This window comes from Epinephelus moara, chromosome 8 (assembly GCF_006386435.1).
Source record: "Epinephelus moara isolate mb chromosome 8, YSFRI_EMoa_1.0, whole genome shotgun sequence".
Lineage (NCBI taxonomy): Eukaryota > Metazoa > Chordata > Actinopteri > Perciformes > Serranidae > Epinephelus > Epinephelus moara.
In genome coordinates this window covers 34,293,309-34,314,996 of record NC_065513.1, presented here as the reverse complement: position 1 = coordinate 34,314,996, position 21,688 = coordinate 34,293,309, and the positions used below count along the sequence as shown (strand labels likewise).

General features: G+C 40.1%; 2 protein-coding genes across 4 annotated transcripts; one reads left to right on the top strand and one right to left on the bottom strand.

Moving 5' to 3' along the window:
• Positions 1 to 248: 248 nt before the first annotated feature.
• Positions 249 to 15,381, bottom strand: LOC126394290 (zinc finger protein 462-like). 2 transcript variants are annotated; one of them, XM_050051016.1, is made up of 11 exons: positions 15,258 to 15,381; positions 14,823 to 14,888; positions 9,609 to 14,728; positions 9,235 to 9,527; positions 7,523 to 7,641; positions 6,677 to 6,808; positions 6,321 to 6,564; positions 6,064 to 6,206; positions 5,746 to 5,969; positions 3,195 to 4,353; positions 249 to 1,080 (listed from the first exon to the last, which is right to left on the bottom strand). In XM_050051016.1, exons 2-11 carry the CDS (start codon positions 14,830 to 14,832, stop codon positions 938 to 940), a joined length of 7,587 nt encoding a protein of 2,528 aa, XP_049906973.1. In that variant the 5' UTR covers positions 14,833 to 14,888; positions 15,258 to 15,381; the 3' UTR covers positions 249 to 937. The 2 variants fall into 2 exon arrangements, with proteins under 2 accessions (XP_049906973.1, XP_049906974.1); XM_050051017.1 differs by having other exon boundaries at positions 9,235 to 9,515.
• Positions 15,382 to 16,364: 983 nt separating this feature from the next.
• Positions 16,365 to 21,210, top strand: coq2 (coenzyme Q2 4-hydroxybenzoate polyprenyltransferase). Of its 2 annotated transcripts, none has more exons than XM_050050901.1 (8): positions 16,365 to 16,488; positions 16,895 to 17,279; positions 18,133 to 18,299; positions 18,629 to 18,750; positions 19,733 to 19,818; positions 19,919 to 20,052; positions 20,292 to 20,480; positions 20,695 to 21,210. In XM_050050901.1, exons 2-8 carry the CDS (start codon positions 16,952 to 16,954, stop codon positions 20,848 to 20,850), a joined length of 1,182 nt encoding a protein of 393 aa, XP_049906858.1. In that variant the 5' UTR covers positions 16,365 to 16,488; positions 16,895 to 16,951; the 3' UTR covers positions 20,851 to 21,210. The 2 variants fall into 2 exon arrangements, with proteins under 2 accessions (XP_049906858.1, XP_049906859.1); XM_050050902.1 differs by having other exon boundaries at positions 16,440 to 16,488; positions 16,911 to 17,279.
• Positions 21,211 to 21,688: the final 478 nt, after the last annotated feature.

Here is a 21,688-nt window from a genome sequence, read left to right as displayed (position 1 = left end):
ATCTTTAATTTGAAAGAGTACATTGTTTGTTAGAAAAACTAATTTAACTGTACAAGACTTGTCATTCAGATATCTGGAGATGGTAGTTCAAGGGACCCCTTTGAAAACTGCCTTATCAGTTGGTCCCTCACAAAAATGTAGTCTGCATTTGGATCACTATTTAGCCCCCTTTCCGACAGCTATGTCACAGTATGTCCTTGGCGGTGCCACTGTCAGTGACACAAGAAAAGACACATCAGGTGTGGCAATTACACATTCAGTTTATTTACAAAAAACATAAATGATATCGTGTGACAAAAAGGTTAGAAAGTAATCAGAAATTATTATTTACATGGAATATAAAACAAAAATACTGTTACTTCTGCACTGCTGAAATGACTTAACTCTCTCACTGGTAAGGTACACAGCAATCGATGTTTAAATACCCAGCAACACTTGAAGGCAGCACAAGGATTTCCACATTCAGTGGTATTGAGGTTGGTCCAGAGTCTGGGCATTGAACACGGATGTTAGGTACCAGTTTGTACATAATCATTACAGTTCACAGTGATTGTTTTCATGTTTTACAGTACTAATGATTCATGTCTCCCTTCACACAAACTGCAGGATATTCATTAGTGTGATTACACTGAACAAATCAAAATCAAGTCTTAATAAACATGTCACACTTTGTACAGTCACCATCCTGGCTCTGAAATGTTTTCTTTTGCTAAACTGCACAAATTAAATCCTACGCATAACAGCTGTACCATAAAAACATCTTTATTATAAAAGGTTTAAAATCTACAAAACATGAAAAATTCATTTGTAACCAGGTTGTTTAGAAATACACATTACAGTAAGAAGATAGGGGACGGTCCATAAAAACAAAAACTAGCTTCCCACAAAAACTCAACAGTGAGAGCCATCGCTACCGTCCATAACATAAAGAAAAACGTTATATTCTGTGTCGCATGAAGTGACGCTTCAGTTCATAGCTGTTTGTGAGGTTTCGTCCACAAAGCTCACAGGTGAAATGTTTCTCGTCTGTCGCTGCTGGGCACAGGACTTCAGGAGCTTCATCTGTGACTGTGGGTGCACCTTAGACATAAAAGAAGTTAATTTAGGTTGGTGTCACATGCTGTTTCCCAAAACTAATCCCATGATTCCTCCCCCTCATCAACAAAAAATAATGAAAATTCCCATCACAATTTCCAGGAGGCTGATATGGCATCTCCGAACTGTTTGTTTTTGGGGTTTAATAGTTGAAAGATATCAAATTTACCACAAAATTAAACAGAGAAGAGCAGAAAATCTTCACATTTGGAAACACTGGAACCTGCAAATGTATAACATGTTTGCTTAAAAGCTTCGACGACTGATTTTTGAGATCAAGAAGGGGTTTCCAGATTGATTTTGTTTTAACCACGTTCACTCACAAACCGCCCTTCATATTTTCTTCATGGTGATACCACCAATATTTAGTTGGGTAAGTTCCTGTGGGATCAGACTAGCTGATGTTAGAAGACAACAATCAAATCCCCTAATTGAATGTAAACACATCTAGAGGCAAACATTATTCATAAAGTCGATCTATTTATAAGAATTTAAAAGGACTTGTATTTTCTCTGGCCACTGCCAGAAATATCTGCTTTATGAAACTGACGGCTCGACTGTCAGTGTGTTTATATTGTATTGTATGTAGGAATGCAGCCTATTGTTGTCTAGACCAGTGGTTCCCAACTGGTCCAGCAATGGGGTCCAGATTTCTCCTTAGTCATTAGTTCAAGGTCCACACAGTTTGATACATCCAGCGTCATACTTGCGTTTCGCCATGTCCTCAAGCTAGTTTGTTGTCTCTGCCAAGTAGCAGTCTGTTATTCACTCACTCTACAGCAGGAAATAGCACTTGAAAATAAAAGCTCTTAGTCGGAAATTCACTGCACTTAAAAAAAAATAGCGTTTTTTTTGCAAGTCACTTGCGGTCCATTCAGAATGGACCCACAACCCACATTTGGATCAGGACCCACCAGTTGGGATCCACTGGTCTAGACACAATATCAAAAGGAAAAACAAAAACACAGAGCTTATTAGTTTCTATCATTTGAGCCATGCCAGTTAACTCTTGTGCCATACTCTATATGTATCAAACAGGCAAGTAGTCATGGTATGGTAGCCAGTGTGTTGATCAATGCAGGGAAAATGTTGAGAAATTGCTTTTTGGGGGGAGATGATGCACCTCGATGCACGTTGCCTTGAGCAGAAATTATTAGTCCATTTACAGATAAATTCAACTGTAACATTTTTTATACTCAAGCAGTCGTTTCAGTTGTCAGTACCCGATAGTTCCTGCTCTTCCACTGAGCGAATTCGATGCTTTTCTCTGTTGAAATAACTTTGGATTGCTGGTCAGACAAAACAAGCAATTTGAAGACGCCATCATGGGCTCTAAATAAAAAAAAATTCTTCTATTTTTTATTTTAAATTTTTGTGCATTACATGATTAATTGAGCATAAATTGAGCTTATTAATTGGTAACTAAAATAAACATAAATTGGAGCCCTATTGTTTACCAAGGAAAATAGTAATGTATTGTAATACGCATCAACCCTAAGCTCTATGGAAAATAGTAAGCCATGGCACAAGATTTTGATATCCCAAGCGTTCTGGTTTCTGTTTGTTGTCCGAGTAGTATTGTCAAATCACATTCAAGCAAACTTTGGGTGCCTGCAGGTCAACAATTTGTGTGGAGAGTATAACACATTGGCTGAAATGCAATCTCGGAACCCACTGGCTATTGTCTGCCGATGATTTCGATTCTTTTCTAATTCATCTACTTTTGTATCTGTTAATAGAGATTGACCAAAATGTTGTCTGGACCTGTCTCAAGTTGCTAATTTAACTGTAAGAACTGAGCGGCGCACAGAAGAGAAGTATTGTCCCAGATATCAGCTGGCTACACTGCATGTCCTGAAACATCGCCCGTTGCCCCCAGAAGCTTTACCATCACAACACGACAGCCGATGGGTTCCGATGTTGCATCAACACAGACTGACACGTGTCAAGAGAGACTGCTGGAGTGCAGGCTTAAATAGAAGACAATGGATGCAGTTGTTTTGACGTGTCGCCCCCTTACTGTGCATCAAAACTCTTGTTCTGTCACTTATGGTCAGAATAACTGTTTTGGACTCTTTGTGATCAATTTAGTATCTTACCTTTGGGAACACATGAATCATCAGCATCCTCCATCCTGTCATCCTCCTCATGTTTCTGATCTGCGCATTGGTTCTCATCATCTGCAGTGATCGTCTCATCTTCTTTGTCCTGCCTTTGCTCAACATCATCCTCATCTTCCTTTTTGCAACACTCAATAGGCTGCATTTCTTCTTTGAGATTTTCATTCTCAAGCACTGGCATTTCTCCATAGAGGTCTCTTACCTCCTCACCGTTGTGCACTTGTTCCTTTTTGCAGTTTGTTATTGAGACATCCAAGCTCTCCTCATGGCTTATCTTAAGTTCTGCACACTTGAGCGGAGGAGTGTGCGAGTGCCTTTCAACCAATAAACTTTTTCTAGCCCTGCTGTTGTTTGGCTGCATCTGATTTTTCTTCCCAAGGGCTGAAATTTCTTCCATATTAGCTTGATTTTCAGGGTTGTGGGCCAAAGTGATGCTGTCCTTTGTATCCAGGAACATCATCTCACTTTGATCCTTATCTACAACCTGACTCTCAATGTTCTGCTCTTTCCTAACCGTTCTGTCATGAGCTGCCTTCTTGTGTTTCTTGACAACGCTGCCATCCTCATCCAGCAGCATGATATTCTGCAGTATATTGTGTTCTACACTCGCCTCAATGTCCAACATTCTTTGCTTAAGTGCCTTTTTATGTAGCTTTTGGGTGTGTGTTTTTTCTGCTGCCTCCTCTTTTTGTTGTGTGAGCAATGTGCTGCTGTCCTCACTATCTCTGCGTTTGGTTTGGGCTGACAAGCACACAACTGCTTGTTCTTGTGGATCCGGCTCACGCTTCTCTTGGACAGCGGTGTTTGGTTTTGTGTCCTCATCCTCATCCTTAAGATCTAACACAGAACTCTTGGCAGGGCTATTTTCATCATCGTCCTGCTCGTGCTTCTGATATTCTTCTTCAGTCTGTGGAGTAATTTTCTCCTTCATGTTGTTTTCTGCCATGTTCTTAGCTCGTGTCTCATCTGGAAGTTCAATACAGTAGGTGGCAGAGTCATCAGTTTCTGCATCCTCACTATCATTGTTGTGGTGCTCCAAGTTAGATGCAGGTTCCTCTTCCTCTTCTGGCATCCTATCGTCTCTTGCCTGTAGCTGATCAAGACTGATCTGACCCACAAGCTCATGATTCCTGACAACCTGTAAACAAAAGAGACAAACAAAAAACTGTCAACCAGAGGAGCCAAGGTCTAAATTAAGGACCCTTTCACACCCACTTTTTTGTCTGGACTTTTGGACTTTAAGGTTTGTTCCGAACCAAAATGGTGTGAAACCTCCCCTGGACAAAACAGCCGAGCCTTGGTGCAACTGAAAGAGGATGTCTCAGTCTGGATCCAGCTGAGTCCTGGTTTGATTAGTTTCTGATGTGAAAACATTTTTTGGATGGTTTGGATTGTCGGACCAATTACAGAGAGTTTTGACAGGCTATCGTCTAGTGATAAGAGCAGTGTAGCGCCTCAGTGAGTAGGGGGTGGGTAGTTTAGCAACAGAGAAAGTGACTGTGCCCACGCTCAGAGCAGACAAGGCAATCGGAACAGAGGATAAATTAGAAGTTAAGTTGTCACGTGGTAAATGTACAGTGTAGGTTTCAGTTTGTCCGTGAAAAAAGTCACAAAAAATGAGCGGGGGAGAGGAGGAGATGACGTTATGAAGAGTCAGTTGGAAAAACTAACAAAAACTTTTCAAGTATTTTCCAAGAAGACGAGACGGGATACGAGAGGACGGGAGAGCCCCTCTACAAAACAATCAGTATAGGGAGATACAGCTCGCGTAGGTGGCGATGATGACACGACATAAGTATCATAAAACTTCAATTAAAAGCCTAGCCCCAATTAAACGCCCAGTCCCTTTTATTAGCCCCCTACAAATTTTGGCAAATAAAGACCTGTCCTTTATAAATGCCTGTCCGAAATATAGGTCTGTTGATTTCAGTAATTTAAGCAAATAATAGCTTGGGCTATTGATTGAAGTTTTATGGTATGTCATGTAGATTGTGCTTGCATAATTGAAATGTGAAACCAAACCTAACCGGATAAAACGTATACAATGGAAAAAAATGCAAACTTTGTGTCAGAACTTGGTTTTGACTTTCAGGTGTGAAAAGGCCCAAAGTTCACAGTGCACTCCCTTGCTTGCTCTGTAGGTAGCACTGTTTAAGTGGGAACTATTGGGATGACATTTGCAGTGTTGAATGCAACTCATTAACAATCATGAATTATAGGACTCTAGGTGGATATTTATTTTAACGTCTATTGGAATTAAACGCAACGTTAAGTAGACTAGAATAAAAGAGTGACATAAAGTTCCAGTGTCCCCCATAAGGCCTAAGCACTGGATACAAAGGTGTTCATGGAGTAACTTTTTTCCCCCTAATGCCTTAATTACGGGGGTTACTGAAAATGTGAAACAAAGATGGTGTCTGTGAATCCCTTTCCTCTTCCTTTCAGTGCATTGAAAATAGATAATCTATAATTCCTTCAGACACAAAGGAATTCCAGTGATGCATTCAGAGGTTCAGCAACCAATCCTCACCTGATGCTTATCACTCAGGTGTGCCTCCAGGTCTCTCAGCTGAGTGCAGTCGAAATAGCACAGCCGACACTTGTAGGGTTTGTTGTCATTGTGCTTCGTCATGTGCAAACGCAGGTTTTCAGCACTCCCGCATGTGAAAGTACATTTGTGACAGCGGAAGACGATGCCTTGAAGGTAATGCGACAGCTTCGAGCGGCGCACCTCTATTGGCACAACACGTTCCTCTGTGAACAAAAGAAACAAGAACACTGAAGATACTGTGACAGATGAGCATATGAGTGGGTTGGACCAGTGAAATCTGTCCAGCATCCAACCTACCACGGTGCAAGACAATGTGATCGATCATGTTATTCTTGTTCTTGGTCTGGTAGAGGCAGAAAGGGCAGCGGAGGTCTTTATGATGAGTAGGTTCTGACTGGCATGTGGAGTGACCTGTCGCCATGTGCATTTCCAGGGTTTTCCTGATAAAGGCAGGAGGAACAACAGACAGGTGTTTGGAGACAACTTCTGCAGTTAAAAATATCTAAAATGCAAAGTTAATTTTAAGAAAAATACACCTTTTGGTTGTGACTTACTTCGAACCAGTGAAAAAGTCGCAGTCCTTACACTTGACGAACTTCTTTCCATGGCGATTCAGGTAGTGTCGTCGTACACTAGACATATGTCCAGTGTTGAAATTGCAAAATTCACAGTGAAGAAGAGAATTGTCAGGTAACGTGGTTTCTCGCCCATTTGCTTTAGATGAGGTATTAGCCTGCGCCATCAAGGTATAGTGGTTTAACTGCCGCTGCACATCTGGGGGCTCTGAGTACTGCGAATCTGTCAAAGTACAATAAAGCACAGTCTCTGTAACGCCACCAATGCAAAAAAGTGTGTATTAGATATACATTTTGATAGTCATGATTTATTAAACATAATAGGTATGACTTGCCTTCAGTAATGTCAGGTTCTTCATCAGGTTCAGGCCAATTGTTTGATTCCTCTGATGAATTGTAGGGCTCCTCATTGGCCCTCTGACCGCTCTCGTCTTGGCTGTCAGTCTCAGCATGATTCACGATGACATCTGAGCATTCAGCAGCCATACGAACAGGGAATGAAATACACATACACTTAAAATATCACAGAGCTCTGTGCAGTAAAGATGATTATTGGCATACGAGCTACACTATCTGGTAAATTAATAAATTTAGGTGCAGATAACAAAACAAGAGTGGCACTAGTTAAAGACAGAGGTGGCTATTAAATAACAATATGCCTGCGACAGCCCATATTTAACAATCATTGGCTGGATTTTGGTGTTACTAAACCATCCTGATCAAAATCACTTAGCAAAAATGATGCAAGAGAGCTGCAACAGGTTTAATCTACACTCAGCTGACAGTCGGGATGAAACAGTATTGAAATTTCATATCAAATTATAGTGACCACAATGATCAGTATTATCACAGAATTGTTAAAATGTGCTGTTAACTGCGTGGGAACAAAGCAGCTAATCACTCCCGTATCTCCTGGGGGAGCCTTTCGGTCACTAGCTTTTGGACTAAAATTCATGGCATTCATGAAACGGTTTTCTTGACCAAAATAATCTTTAATTTTGAACTGATGTACCTGATTAGACTGGAGGAACTTGAATGGAGGAAAAGGGATAAATATCTGCTAAGAAAACTATTGGTGGCATGTAAGAAATCCTTAACCAAGGCAGAAAAAAGAAATGCCTAGTATTGATGAAAGGATTGACTTGGTTTATAATATCGTGCGTTTTGTACAGGTGACTCACCTTCATGTGATTTCATAAAATGACTCCTCCAGAGGCCTATGATGGTCGTTCGATAGGAACATAAACTACACAGGAAAGGCTTTGTAGTTCCACTTTTGTAAATTACGTATTTGTTGATGCTGTTGAGATGATGAAAAAAACAACAACTGTCAGATATTATCACAGTTAACTTAAAATTCATCTGGGATTCTGGACAACAAAGGACATCAAATTTGCGTATGTTTCATTTCAAGACTTAGGGTTGGATGATAGAACGAATATTTTTAAGCAAGATATAGATTTCAGCAATACTGTTTATATCGATATAGAGTCAAGTTGTGTTGTGTGATGCATACAAGTGTGCTTCTCTCCTCTCTCTCACTCTCCACACAGCTCTCACTCACTCACTCACTCACTCACTCACTCACTAGTTCTCCAGCAACACTCAGAGAGACACAGAGCTGCTCCTCTGTTTAATCTGTCTGTTAATTAGTCTACAGTGCGACATCGGTCTATGTGTTGCACGTGCTACACTAAATCAGTCTGTGAGATGAATGAAGTTACAGCAGTAGCACACGTGAAATCCAGCGCTGCATGTGTAGGTGACAGAGCTGCTAAATTATGTCAGGTGTGCGTTTGTTTGCTAGTTGTGAGGTGGATCATAGCGCATTGCTGTTCTTCTTGGTAGTTGTAGTCTAATGTGTGACACTGAGACAGCGCCTGGATGAAGGCGACAAGTGTGTTTAAAAAAATGCTGCCACAACACAGACGTTGCATTTACAAGACGTATATAACAAGGACTAAGTGTCTCTCGCTCCTTCCATCCCTCGGCCTCTCTGATGCTCTGTGCATTAATAAGATTAATAACCTGTATAGATACAAATATTTAAATAATTTTCCAGCTCTGGATTCATTTGAACGGCCAACAGATGGAAAACTACTTTTTAACTTTTTTTGATACTCATGTTGTAGTTTTGTGTCCTGTGCCGCAAACCTTTAAATCTTTGTAGCTACAGTGCTGTGTGCAAAAACGTTAACGTACAGCCCTGCTATTTGTTTTATATAATTTTTCATTTACAGGGGAATAAAATTCCTCTCTTTACATTTAATTTGGACCATAATCTGTTTTTATAAAATTGCTTGTGCATCTCAAATGCGGCTTTGACTTGCAACTGAACATGTAGCCCATTTCATATCAAATACTGAGAGATATATCGTGTATAACCAGTCAGCCTGAAAATACCAAGATATAAATATTTGTCCGTATCGCCCAGCCCTAATAGTATTGACCAACTTTGTAAAGCTATCTGAATGTGTGCAAATAAAGACAATTAGGGAGCTCCCATCTATGGAGGTGTAATCCCAAATGCAGCAATCAAGATACAAACTTTTGTTAAACATGAACAAATCTGTGACTTTTGTTTTGAATGGATTGTAATTTAAAGAACAGTATTTGAGGTATACTATGCAGGATTGTTGATAACTGTCTGTAAACACACTCGCCAACGAAAGTGAAAGTAAAAGCCAACCCAGGTTTGCTCTCTTTGATGTTTTGCATCGCTATATTTTTGGCTATTGTTAATTATTTTTTTCTTTCGGCGCTGTGTCTCTTACATGCCTCATCTTTAAGCAATGACTGACCAAATTTTTGACACCACTATATGCAGACTGACTCTGGCCATTTTAATTTCAGCACTAATACGTAACTCCAAATCATTAAAGTTTTTTCTTACCTGTGCTTTAACACTGTGGTAGGCAGATTGTCCCGGTTCTTCCTGATAGCTGCCATGGCTGCATGGCTGCGCTCATGAGAACGCAAACCTTTCAGTGACATGAATGACCGCCCGCACTGTTCGCAGGTGTGTTTGTCTTCTCTAGATTCCAGCTCTGGTTGCTCCAGCTCTGTGGACTTTGAAGGTGACGGCAGAGGACTTGGTGGCAGAGCGAAAGTCTCTACTGGTGTCACGTTCCACTGGGCCAATTCCTCCACATTTTCTAATTTGAGAAGTACCTCCTGCTTACAGAGCTGAAAATTAAACACAGAAATACTCAAAGTGTAGCTAATGGATCAAGAGTGTATATGACCATATTGGCAGAGTCGACTTACTTTAATGGATTTGGCCTCTGGTGTTGTCGTATCAAGTGATGCTGTTGTCTTCTCATCCATCGCTCTCTTTCTTGCACTCTCTCTGTGGCAATCCAGGTGATACCACAGCTTTCTAATTCCATTCATTTGTTTGTAGCAGTGCACACACCTGTAAAGACCTGTACTACCCTTCTTTTTTCCTGTTGATAACACAGTGAAGTCCAATATGGAGTCCAAGCTATGAAAAGCACTATAGTGGGCTGCAAGCAGCTCAGATGAGTCAAACATGAACTCCGGACACTTTTTACATTTCATGGGTCCATCTTTCTCAGATTCAGCATCAGGCAGTTTGCTGGCTTTGCGTTTACGTTTGTTATACTTCTCTAGCAGCTTGTGTATGGTAAATGGATCCATTTTGTGAGTCTTTTTGTAGTGACATTGCAGGTATCGCCTGAAGAATCCTTTATAGTTACAAATGTGGCACTTGTACACCATCGTCATGTTCTGTACTGATGGTGCATTGGATTGAGAAGTCTCAGGAGTTCCCAACTGGTGACTGAAGCCGATTTCGGTGCTCAATGGTGATCCCTGAGAGCTGTGATCAGGTTGCTTTTCAGTTTCAGTGTCAGGTTCAGAAGCCTGATTGTGGTCCCTCTCACAGTGGATTTTCAGCTTCTTCATTGAAGGATAAATTAGTGGACATCTTTTACACATGTATCCTCTTTCATTAGCACCTTTCCCCACGGAACACCCTACCATGTTGGTCATGAGTACTTCATCTGTTTGAAGTCTATCTGCCCTGACTATGAGGTCTGGATGCTTCATTTGGCAGTGCGTCAGAGTGCCATGGTAGCTTGCATTCACATAGCAGCAACATGGACACCTGTAGACTAATTTTTTGTTTTCATCGGTTGTCGTGCTGGATCTACATGCCTCATGCTTGATTTCTGGTTGCTGAGTTAAAGGGTGGTCAGGAGATGTTGGTGCTGGCTTCTCTTGGCCATGCTTGTACACTGGTACATAGTACTTTAAGAAGCTGTCCCTTCCATGTTTCTTAATATAATGGCTTGCAAGTCGAACTTTTTCGAAATAGGAGATGGAACACAGGACGCACTTGTATATGTGATCCTGAACCTTTGAAACAGGTGCATTCTTGTGGTGGACACGCACGTGTCGACCAAGCGCAATTTTTGTGCTGCAGCTGTAAGTACAGTACTGGCACTTAACCACTGCATATATTTTCTTCCTTAAAAAGGAGGCCTGCGATACTAATCCCCAATTGCTTAGGGTCTTAAATTGTTTTATTTTACTCACAGCTGATGGTTTAGATGGTTTCAGTGTGTTTGGCACTGTGCTTGCCACAGTTTTAGTATGGACCTTCTTGCAGTGCCTGTTTAGCTTCTCCTGCGTTGAACAGATTTTTGGGCAGGATTCACACATGTAGCCACAAAGTCTCAAAGCGCAACCAGGACCTTTACTTTTCAAACAGACACCCCAGTGGTGTGAATGTTCTTCATCCACGTAATGACTGTCCGCCGAGCACACAAGAGCAGGATGCTTCATCTGGCAGTGAGTGAGAACTCCTTGATATTTGGAATTCACATAGGTACAATGTGGACACTTCAAGACATGCATACCTGTTTGGAGTTGCTCTTGCTGTTTATCTGAATCGTCATTTGCAGCTTTATGGTGTTTCATTCCACAGTGAGTGTGGAGACCGCGGTAGCTGTGAAAACTCGCAGGGCAGTAAGGGCACCTGATCAATGTGGAAGATGCTGTTTCTTCAGAAGATGAATCAGGTGACTTGTCAAAATCAAGAGGCACTTGGTAGGATTCGAATGACCCTGGCTTGTCATTGTGGTCTTCCGTCTGCCTGTTTGCACTTGGTTTCTTGCTGTTGATGACATCCAGAATTGAGCCGTCTTCTTTCACAGACCACGGATGAACAGCATGGTAGTGGCGTGTGAGGCCTGACTTTGAGCTACCTTTAAATGAACATGCTCTGCATGAATACGTCTTGATTTCATTTTGTCCAGATCTTTGAAATGGTAAGCTGCCATCAGTGCCATCACCCTCACTAGCATCATCGGTGTACTTTATACCGGGTTTTTTCCTTTTGGGAGAACGTGTTTCGGGACCGACATACAACCGAGTAGTCACATGGTCGAGGCTTGCACTACGTTCTGGGTGTTGTTCCTGGTAGTGTTTATAGACTGCTGCTGCTTTTTTGTGTGAGAAAACACACCTATCGCAATGATAGCCTGTCTGTATATTTCCTTGTCTGAAACACACTCTTAAGAGGTCTGTGACTGAGCGATTTGCCCTGTGGATTTTCCGCATATGCCTCTTCAAAAGATTCAGATATTGAGTGCTATAAGAGCATCTATAGCACTGAAGGGTCCTCTGTGTTTGTGAGGCTTTCATTGAGGGTGGTGCCGACACCGGTGAGGATTTGCCAAGCTGTTTTACTTTTTTCTTTTTATGTCCTTCACCATCTTGGGATGCATGACTGACTGACAAAGACTGGTTTACAGTTGTGTTTAGGTGCAACCTCTGTGTCTTTGCATGAACAAAAGAGGTGTACAGACGGACTTGTTCAACCTTAACCATGAATCCACGATGTTTTTTGGCGTAATGTTTCATTACAATTTCCATAGTACTCTGCCTATAGTTGCAAAAGTGGCAGAAAAACTTTTTTTCATCGCCCTCATTCATAAGAGGAAGAGGTAGACGTGTAGAAAAGGAAAACTCCTTTGCTTGGGATTTTGATTTTTTAATTTCATCACGCATCAAAGCTGTATGTTCAAGAATACATTCCATGCTGTATTGAATGCCTGAGTGAACTTTGTTTTGATGGTTCGCTATTCCTTTTGCAGATGGATTTCCAAAGTTGCATTTTTGGCAGTAAAACAAGTTTTCTGCACATGCATAAGCATTGAGGCTCGTCACTGAAGCATCTGCTGCTTCGTCCACTTCATCTTGAAGTTCTTTTTCACTACATACCTTAACTTGTTTAGAAGTTTTAGAACCAGAAGATGTTTTACTTGCTAAGGCCTTAGCTTCTCTTTGACGTTTCTTTTTCTGCACTTCAGCACTATACACCACGATCTCTTCAGTACCTGTTAGTGCATGCATAGAGTGTTTTGCGTTATGATGACCAATAACGCTTCTGATGTTGGTACTTGAATAACTGCAAAACTTGCAGTAAAACAACTTATCTGGTGAACTGCTCGTTAAACTGTACTTTCCCACAGACATTTCCTTATCATGTTTGGTGGGTGACTGAGTTCCTTTATTTCTGTCCACCGCAGATTCCAATTTCTTAGTTTTGGGTAACTCTGAATGAGTCTGCAAAACTTCTGGTGTGCGCTTATGCTGTGACAGCTCAGCTTTGTCTTTTGTTCTCTTAGAAGAACCTGAGATTTTTGTTTGAGGAGCAGATTTTTCAGTTAATGTCACAGAGTTCGGAGACTTATCTGGTGTCCTCTGTGACTGTTTGATTTTGTCAAGTGTGACTGCTTCCCCTGGGTGGCTTTTTTGGTAATGGACACGCATAACAACAGTTGACTTATGACTAAACTTGCACTTACTGCAATGATACAAGATCTCTTCTGCTGTTGTAGAGGTGGGATGTTGGGGTGAGGGTGCATTTTTGACTTCCTTAGATGGTGTACAGACCCTCTCAGGAGAAATCTCTCCTCGTCTTTCCGGACTGGGCACTGTTTCACATGTATTCGACTGGGATGAGCCCTTTTGACATCCAGTTACCAAATATTTGCAGTACATCAAGGAATTATCCATTTTATGTTTTGGGTGAATTTCCTTGTAATGTTTTTCCAAAGCTTCCAATATGTTGGCGGTAAAGGGACACACAAAACATCTGAAAACCAAACTGAGTTCACGTGTTTGCATCGTGAATACATCTGGGGCCCCTCGATGTTTTTCAGAGTAGTGTCTCTTGATGGCAGCTACACTTACAAACTCAACTGGACACTGCAGGCAACGAAAGGTAGCACTCGCATCACGTGGATCCTGAATGTAAGCAGTGTTACATCTTATATAAGGGTGGTCGATCTGATAATGGGTGGTCACAGAACTGATGCTCACATCACGGTAGTCACAGTGCTTACAATAATAGACCTTTGAGCCTTCCGTGTCCCCATTGGCAAGATGAAGATTCTTTTCTCCTTCATCTTTGCTAACTTCAAATGAAAACTCTGGGTCATTTATTTCTTTTTGTTTACTTGCGTTTGCTTCCTCCGGGAGCTTTGTCTCACTTATATCAGACTTTGCTTTTTTAGCAGGAGGAGCATTCATGCTTTCACTGTCGGTCCTCTTGCCAGTTTTTTCAGGGGCTGTTTCTCTGGATTGTTCCTTAGGCTTTAATGGTCTCAGTTCGGTAATTAAAAGGTGGTCATTTAGCAAAAAATGATCAGAAACACTGGTGATGTCAATCATGGGCTTTGCAGTGACTTTAAACACACCACTACTGTTTGGACGGGAGCATGAGGGGGACTCTTGCAAAATTATAGTTCCTTTGGCGCTGTCGAGAAGCTTTGGGCTATCAGCTGACTTCATTGATGGTTTCCCATTTGATCCAGATGATGGTGCAAAGTACTTGGTAATGGTTTGCAAGGGCCTCTTGTAGATCTTAACATCCTTTGATGAGTTAAGTGTGCATTTAGTTTTTGAGGTAGAAGTATCTGAAAAAACGTTGGAAATCTCTTTTTCTTCTGCAGCTTCACTGTGCTGGTTTGTTGAAATAACAGGTGTATTGGTCTCCAGGTTTTCAGAAATGATAATTTTCCCAATCATGTTCTGATCCTCTGATTTTTTGTGACATTGTTTCTCATGGTCGTTTAGAGTGTCCCCGTCGCAAGCTTTGAAATCACAGTGCTGGCATTTCAAATCATCTCCTGAGGTGTTGCTATGGTTGTCAGTGTTGGCTTTGAAAGTGCCGGAGCATTTTAAACCAGCCACTGTGAGAGCAGCATCTACATCAAAGTCATGCACCTTATTGAGGTGTTCAAAAAGGTAGACCTTGGATTTGAAGAGGATCGTACAGTGACTACACTTGAAAGACTTGACTTGGGATACTTGATTCTGTGTCATGGGGCCAGGGGTGGAAAAGCTCATTGAATCTGAGGGGTAAATAACAGATAAAATTAAATACTCAACTTAATTTCATGCACTACATTAAAACAACATTGTCAGAAAAATAACTGTGATAAATACCTTCTTGCATCTTGCATTCCTCTTTAAACCCGCAGCCTCACATATGAAGACACATTTGTGACACATCTAGAGGATGGATAACATTCATTACTGCATTGCTCATCGTATAAAACCAGCAACATATTTGACTACTTCTTTAGTTACCACGTAAAGTTGAGTGCACCACCGAGGATTACATAGGGGATATTAAAAAAACGACAACATGAAATGCATTGCGCTTCTAACACATTAAAGGAAAAATCAATTGATCGTCAGTACAAAAGAGCAGTAAAAACAACTTGAGACTTCAGCATATTCAACAGGAAGGAAGCGTAAAACGAGCCCTGCTCCTTTACAGACAAAACTAACACGAACACTTTCAACAACACGATCGAAAGAAAAAATGGACGAATATAATTTACTGAAATACTCGGAGCACATTAATGATATACTCACATAAGCCGACAAACTCCGGATGAGGCTTAAGACGCAATGTTTAGAAGCGCTGATGTTGATAACGTGAAGAAAACACAAGTTTCCGCCATTTTTCCCGCGAGTACAACTCTCTGGCTTGTCCTTCCGCTCCATCGACGAAACATCAATGGACTTTACATCACTTCCTGTGAATGTTACTATACCTTCAAAATAAAACTAATTAGCGGCGCTGTGCACAAAAAAAATAATCCCAGTTTCACTATGATGCCTTAGAAGAGACGCAAATGCATCAATTAAACAATAAATTAATTTACCACCCATTCGTTCACATACTCGTATTAGCCACTAGATGGCGCTATGTCACCCACAATGCCGTAGGGTTCATGCTGCAAAAAAGATAGAAATTTCCAAATCTTAATGCAACATATTAACCATGCATTTTACTGAATGTAATAATAATGAAAAATAATTAATAACAAACCCTTATGTGTCTTTTTGATGTATTTAATTGAAATAATGCACAGAAAACAAAAATAATACATCCAGAGCAAAACTACACGTTGATTAAAAATATGTGTACTAATAAACGTAGAAAATAAATCTGTAATTAATAAAATATAATCTAAAAATAAAAGCCCAATATATTTTCTCATTTACACCAGTGTGTTATGATTTTTAATGTTATGCTAAACTGTATTATTTTACAATTGGCGCAGCTCATATTTTCATTTCTATTAGGAAAAAATAACACCTACTCGTGCTTTAATTGTAAAATCAGAGACAAATTTGACCGGAAGTACTTATAGTTTGCTTTGTGGTCACTTTGCTAGTTTAAAGAGGATGAGAACATGTTGAAAATACATTTATATAAAAGATTTGGTGCCAAACTCCTTTTATTACTCTACATTTAGTTCCAGCCTGGGCCTCTGTATTGATTATAAATTATTTTTTAAATAAGTTACAAGCTATATATAATTGTGGTTGTGTTATCTTCGTGTAAACTTCGATCGCCAGTGTGTTTTTCTCCTCATATCAACACTGACCGCAGTAAAAATGATTTACTGTAACGGATGTTGCTTGTTCTCCGTCACTGCTGTCATTGGTTCCGCGCTCTGGTATTGTTTCCACCGGAGCAATATCGGGCGGACCATAACAGGAAGACGCAACAGCGGTGCAGCAGTGACCTCACAGCCACCTGTGTAGTAGCTAGCTTCTTTTAAAATTTACATTTCTGTCTACTGTAACTCACAGTGTAAGTTTGTTTCACTGTTACACCACACTGTACTCGGTTCAAGACAAGCTAACGTTACAAGAAGTCGTTTGAAAATGCTAACTTAAGCTAAAGTTAGCATCAGAGTTGGCTTGTGGCTAACACTCATTGTAACTTAAGTGTTAAGTGAATGTTAATAGTATTAATGTGTGCCGGTTTTTGTCCTTTTGCAAGCTAACTTACTGTTACCAGCCACGGCTAAACGCTGTTATAATGCTAACACACACAAACAGCTAAAATAGACCCAGCTCTGGGACACATGAGTATCTCAGTCTTTGTGCACTCGACTCACTCAAACACAAAAGGAATGCCAGTTGCAGCAAATCCGTCCTCTGTGGAAAAAAAGCCACTGACGAACCATTGTGTGTGTTTTCGTTTGTGTGTTCAGGGGGTGACATTTTCAGAGGTAAAAAGGATAATGCCAGTCTGACCTCAGAGAAACACCATGCTGCCAGCCAAGCTGACCAGTCAGTTAACCCTGAATGTCCTGAGGAGGATTCACTATGGAGCTTCTTACCCCTGCCTGTACTCCTTGTCTAACGGCCTCCTTCACATGGACAGAGGGAGGACGAGAGATGTGAGTCTCCAATCAGACTCCAGTGTGTTGAGGAGAGTGTTTTACAGCCAGAGTGCTATCTGCCCATCACTCAGACTACGTGAAACACAGAACAATGGGAGAAGATCATTCAGTTTATCTGCTGCTACAATTGTGAATTCAGCACCATCACCTGTCCAGCCATACCTGCGATTGATGAGGCTGGACAAACCTATTGGTTAGTACATTTATTTGTAATGCAGATTGCTTTTTTCTGTATGAAATTATTTTATGGGGAAACTGATACTGTGTATGGACACTATATAGATATTAATTTTAAAAGGAATATTTGGATTGACCCAGCAGTGCCAAAGTTTGGAATATTGCAGAATTTTTGGGATCTTGTTTTCTTTGAGTAATTCACACAGTTGTGTAATAAAGTATATAATGGTGTATTAAAAACACATGATGACCTTTAGATAGACAATCCAAAAAAATGTATTTGGTTTTTCAGTCCTTTTAAAAGGACCCCTTTAAAAGTGCACATTTAACATCGTATTTGCCATCAAAGATATTTGTATAAGTTTAAATACCACATTAATACATACCTGCTTTTATAATTTTGTCTAAACCTAAAGTGTGATGTTCTGTCAATCATTGATCTATTTCCCCACGTCCGTAGCTTGGAGTAAAACCAAAAGGTCTTAGTAATCCTAGAATACATAAAAACACATATCTCCACTCAAAGGTCTAATTTGGAGTAACAGTGTTAGTATTGCGTACAAAACGTGTCCGACATAGTGGTGAGAGATTGTGCAAGAAAACAGCAAGGTCAGTTATTCGCTTCTATTGTAAATGTTTGCAGAAAGGCAGGAGAGCTCACATACTTGTTACGGAAAGCAAGCTATTCCCACTCACATAGCCACACACACTGACCTAAATGTATCTTTTTTGGCAGCACCATGCAGCGCTGAGAGTAAAGTGCCTTGTTAAAGGGATCCTCAACATAAATCAGATTTTCCTGCTTAGACTTTCAGAAGCTGATCTCTCACAGTCCTCTTGACTTATGTTGTTTCTGTGTTTTTGTGTAGGAACATGGCTGCTCTACCTCCCGTGTACATGGAGCATAGCTCTGGCTGCTGACCCCGGATGCCTCCCTCATCTGGGCATGCTCACCTTGTTTGGTACAGGTGCTCTGCTGATGAGAGGAGCAGGCTGCACCATCAATGACATGTGGGATAGAGACTTTGACAAAAAGGTATTTGAAACTTATATGTAGCCATTCACACATTAGCTAAAACTAACAGGGGGCTTTGGTCAAACTTATTATGATAACTTAGTAACTACCAGTATATTACAGCAAGAAGTNATCAATGACATGTGGGATAGAGACTTTGACAAAAAGGTATTTGAAACTTATATGTAGCCATTCACACAGCTAAAACTAACAGGGGGCTTTGGTCAAACTTATTATGATAACTTAGTAACTACCGGTATATTACAGCAAGAAGTATGTATATATATATATAGATATATTCCTAATGATTTTTGCACTGACTGATTGAAAGTGGTGATGTTTTGGTGCAGGTGTCCAGGACGGCCACGCGACCCATTGCATCAGGAGAGATTTCTCGGTCACAGGCACTCGCCTTCTTAGGAGGGCAACTCTCTCTGGCACTCGGGGTTCTCTTGTGTCTCAACTATTACAGGTACCCAGTGATCATTATGTTGTCATTAGCTCTGTATAGTGACCAGTTCAAAAGCAGAAATAGAGGAGAAGGAGAAAATAAGTAAGTGTGTAGGACCAATGAAATCCACTGTTTTTTAAGCTTCATTTCGTGTGCTTAATCTGGATATCTTCTAAGGGTGGGGGAAAAATTAATACATTATAATATTGCAATATTTTCTGTGGCAATATTGTATCCATACACACATATACGAATTTTTAATTATTTAAATGATTAATATTAATATATAAGCAAATACAAATAAACTTTTGTTAGTTTTCAGACTGAAAACTTTATTTCTCATAAGACAAAAAGATGTTTAAAGAGTTTTACTTTTAGGACATAATTTGCAGTTGATCGCTATACAGGTATATCTGACAGTATGTCATGTACTTTGCATATTGAAAAACCAATTTAAATTACAATAATATTGTATTGTGAATTAAGTATTGTGAAAATATTGTATTGTAAAGGCTTAATATCTTTTAAAGTCACAGTCTTTTTTAGTGCACAACTCTCTTTGCAAAATTTTGTACTAAAAAGACAAACTTTAGAAGATACTCTATTGATTTGTTTAACTCAAACTGATGAAGCCTAATCCTAACTTTAGATAAATGTTTAAATATATTCTTGCACAAAACAAAGATTGTGGATTTTTTGCACCACATCACTTACATTGGACTCAGATTAAATGTCTGGTATGGACAGGAGGAATCATTACAGCAAGCAAAACCTCTTTCAAAGCTCATGTTTGAAATTAACCAGTGTTTTAATTAACTTAAAAAATTGTCAGCCTGTCCTTTAAACCAACACCAGACAGTTCACCAGTTACCTTTTTTATAGATGTGTTACATGCAGTGTGAACAATGTTATAATGCAGACAAAAATTATTCAAAGCAAAGTTGTTTATATATTTAATGGCTTGACACTGTTGGACTCACAGTTTTCATACTGCCCCTCACAGCATCGCGTTGGGTGCAGCTTCATTATCTCTTGTCGTCACCTACCCGCTGATGAAGAGATTCACTTACTGGCCACAGTTTGTGTTGGGTATGTACTAGTTAAGATTGTGTGTGTTATACATCTAAAACTTCTTCCCCTGCAGCAAAGCTAAATTCAGTTTCATGTTTTTTCTGTTCCTGTTGTCTAGGCCTCACTTTCAACTGGGGAGCGCTGCTCGGCTGGTCCGCTATCAAGGGCTCCTGTGATTGGTCCGTGTGCCTCCCGCTGTATTTCTCTGGAGTGATGTGGACGCTGATATATGACACAATATATGCACATCAGGTGAAGAAGGGGGGTCCACAGATCTTATTTATAGTTCCTTTAAAGCACTTATTTGACATTAACATTCTCAGGCGCTCTCATGTAGTAGAGAAATAATTAGACCATGGGTTCAGTTATTTTTATCATGGACCATTGACACCAGTCATTCTGGAGTAAAACATAAGCTTAACGCCTCACATTTTAAAGTAGGAACATATGGACTGACACTGGACTCTCTCTGCCTTTTCTTTGATAACTAGGATAAGGAGGACGACGTCAAGGTAGGAGTCAAATCCACTGCGCTGAGGTTCCAGGAGCAAACCAAACCTTGGCTTAGTGGCTTCACGGTGGCCATGATGTCTGGACTGGTACTAGCCGGAGTCAATGCTGAACAGACTCTGCCTTACTACACTGTACTGTCCGCAGTGGCCATTCACCTAACGTATCAGGTGAGGAACAAGGTGTTGTACAGTGACTGAATGCTCGCTGCCAAAGGGTTAATTATTACACTACAGAGTTTAATTCACAGTGAGATAAAATTCCTCTGAGTGAATCGGTGATGTAAATATGTAAACTAATACCTTTTATCTTTTTAAATCACTAACAGGTCTTTTAAGGTATTATCTCAAACATGCACGTGACATTTACTCTCCTCTCTTCTAGATTTACACATTGGACATTAACAAACCAGAGGACTGCTGGAAGAAATTTGTCTCGAACAGAAACCTTGGACTGTTGTTATTTTTAGGCATCGTTGCCGGCAATCTGTGGAAAGAGAGAAGAGAGACTTTGCTGCAGAATGAGGAAGAAATCAGATAAGTGAGATAACCAGAACAAATAGTATTTTTATTGTATTTACAGTACATCACATGCAGTGTCACTCAGCAGGGGTGCACATCACAGGTTTCATTGCAGCACAATATTATATCAATTCTTTGGACAATGATATGTTATCTGCAGATAATCACATAGTCTGCTGCGGTACAATTTCACTTCGAGCCTGCGATTGATATGACATGAAATCAGTAAATATCCTGTTGTATCTTTCTGTGCTGCTTGCCATTGTCTGCTCGGTGCTAGGCCACTTGCACTATTTGAATGTCCAGGAAAAAGGTGTGCTTGGGCAGATATGGTGGTGCAAAGATGCTATGGGAATTTAAAAATAAATATGGTGACATATGTTGTTTTTTTAGACAATCTTTTTTATTGCGTTTTTTAACATTAAATGTGAACAGTAACATTTCAACAAAGAAAATAAGTATAATCTCCACAACCCTGGCGAGGAAAATAAAATAAAATTGAATAAATAAGTAATTAATATGGTGATATATGTATCAATGTTTTCACTTTGCATCGATAATAATGGATTTTTAATCAATGTATCATCACACCCTGACCGTTTTATAGATTACTATTGTTTTTTTTTTATGGCTGGTGAGTGAGGCCAATCTACCTGCCACTTGCATATTTTACCAGTGTTTGGCTAGTGGATGATGCTAATTATGCATCCTAGTTGCACATTATCTTTTGGGATTTCCACTCCAAACAAAGCTCTATGAGAGAGCAAAAAGATGTACTACAAGCTGTGTGATTTTTACCCACACAGTGAAGTTATTTGATATATTTCTTTACTTATAAAATGTATTTTTACAGATGT

Excerpts from the sequence above, each read along its gene's own strand:
- LOC126394290 (XM_050051016.1), bottom strand. Across the intron at positions 7,642-9,234 it reads ACCACAGTGTTAAAGCACAG|CATCAACAAATACGTAATTT; the intron begins GTAAGAAAAAAC and ends TCATCTCAACAG. Across the intron at positions 6,565-6,676 it reads AGAACCTGACATTACTGAAG|ATTCGCAGTACTCAGAGCCC; the intron begins GCAAGTCATACC and ends GTACTTTGACAG.
- coq2 (XM_050050901.1), top strand. The coding sequence starts at position 16,952 with ATGCTGCCAGCCAAGCTGACCAGTCAGTTAACCCTGAATGTCCTGAGG. Across the intron at positions 18,751-19,732 it reads TTGTGTCTCAACTATTACAG|CATCGCGTTGGGTGCAGCTT; the intron begins GTACCCAGTGAT and ends TGCCCCTCACAG. Across the intron at positions 20,481-20,694 it reads CCATTCACCTAACGTATCAG|ATTTACACATTGGACATTAA; the intron begins GTGAGGAACAAG and ends CCTCTCTTCTAG.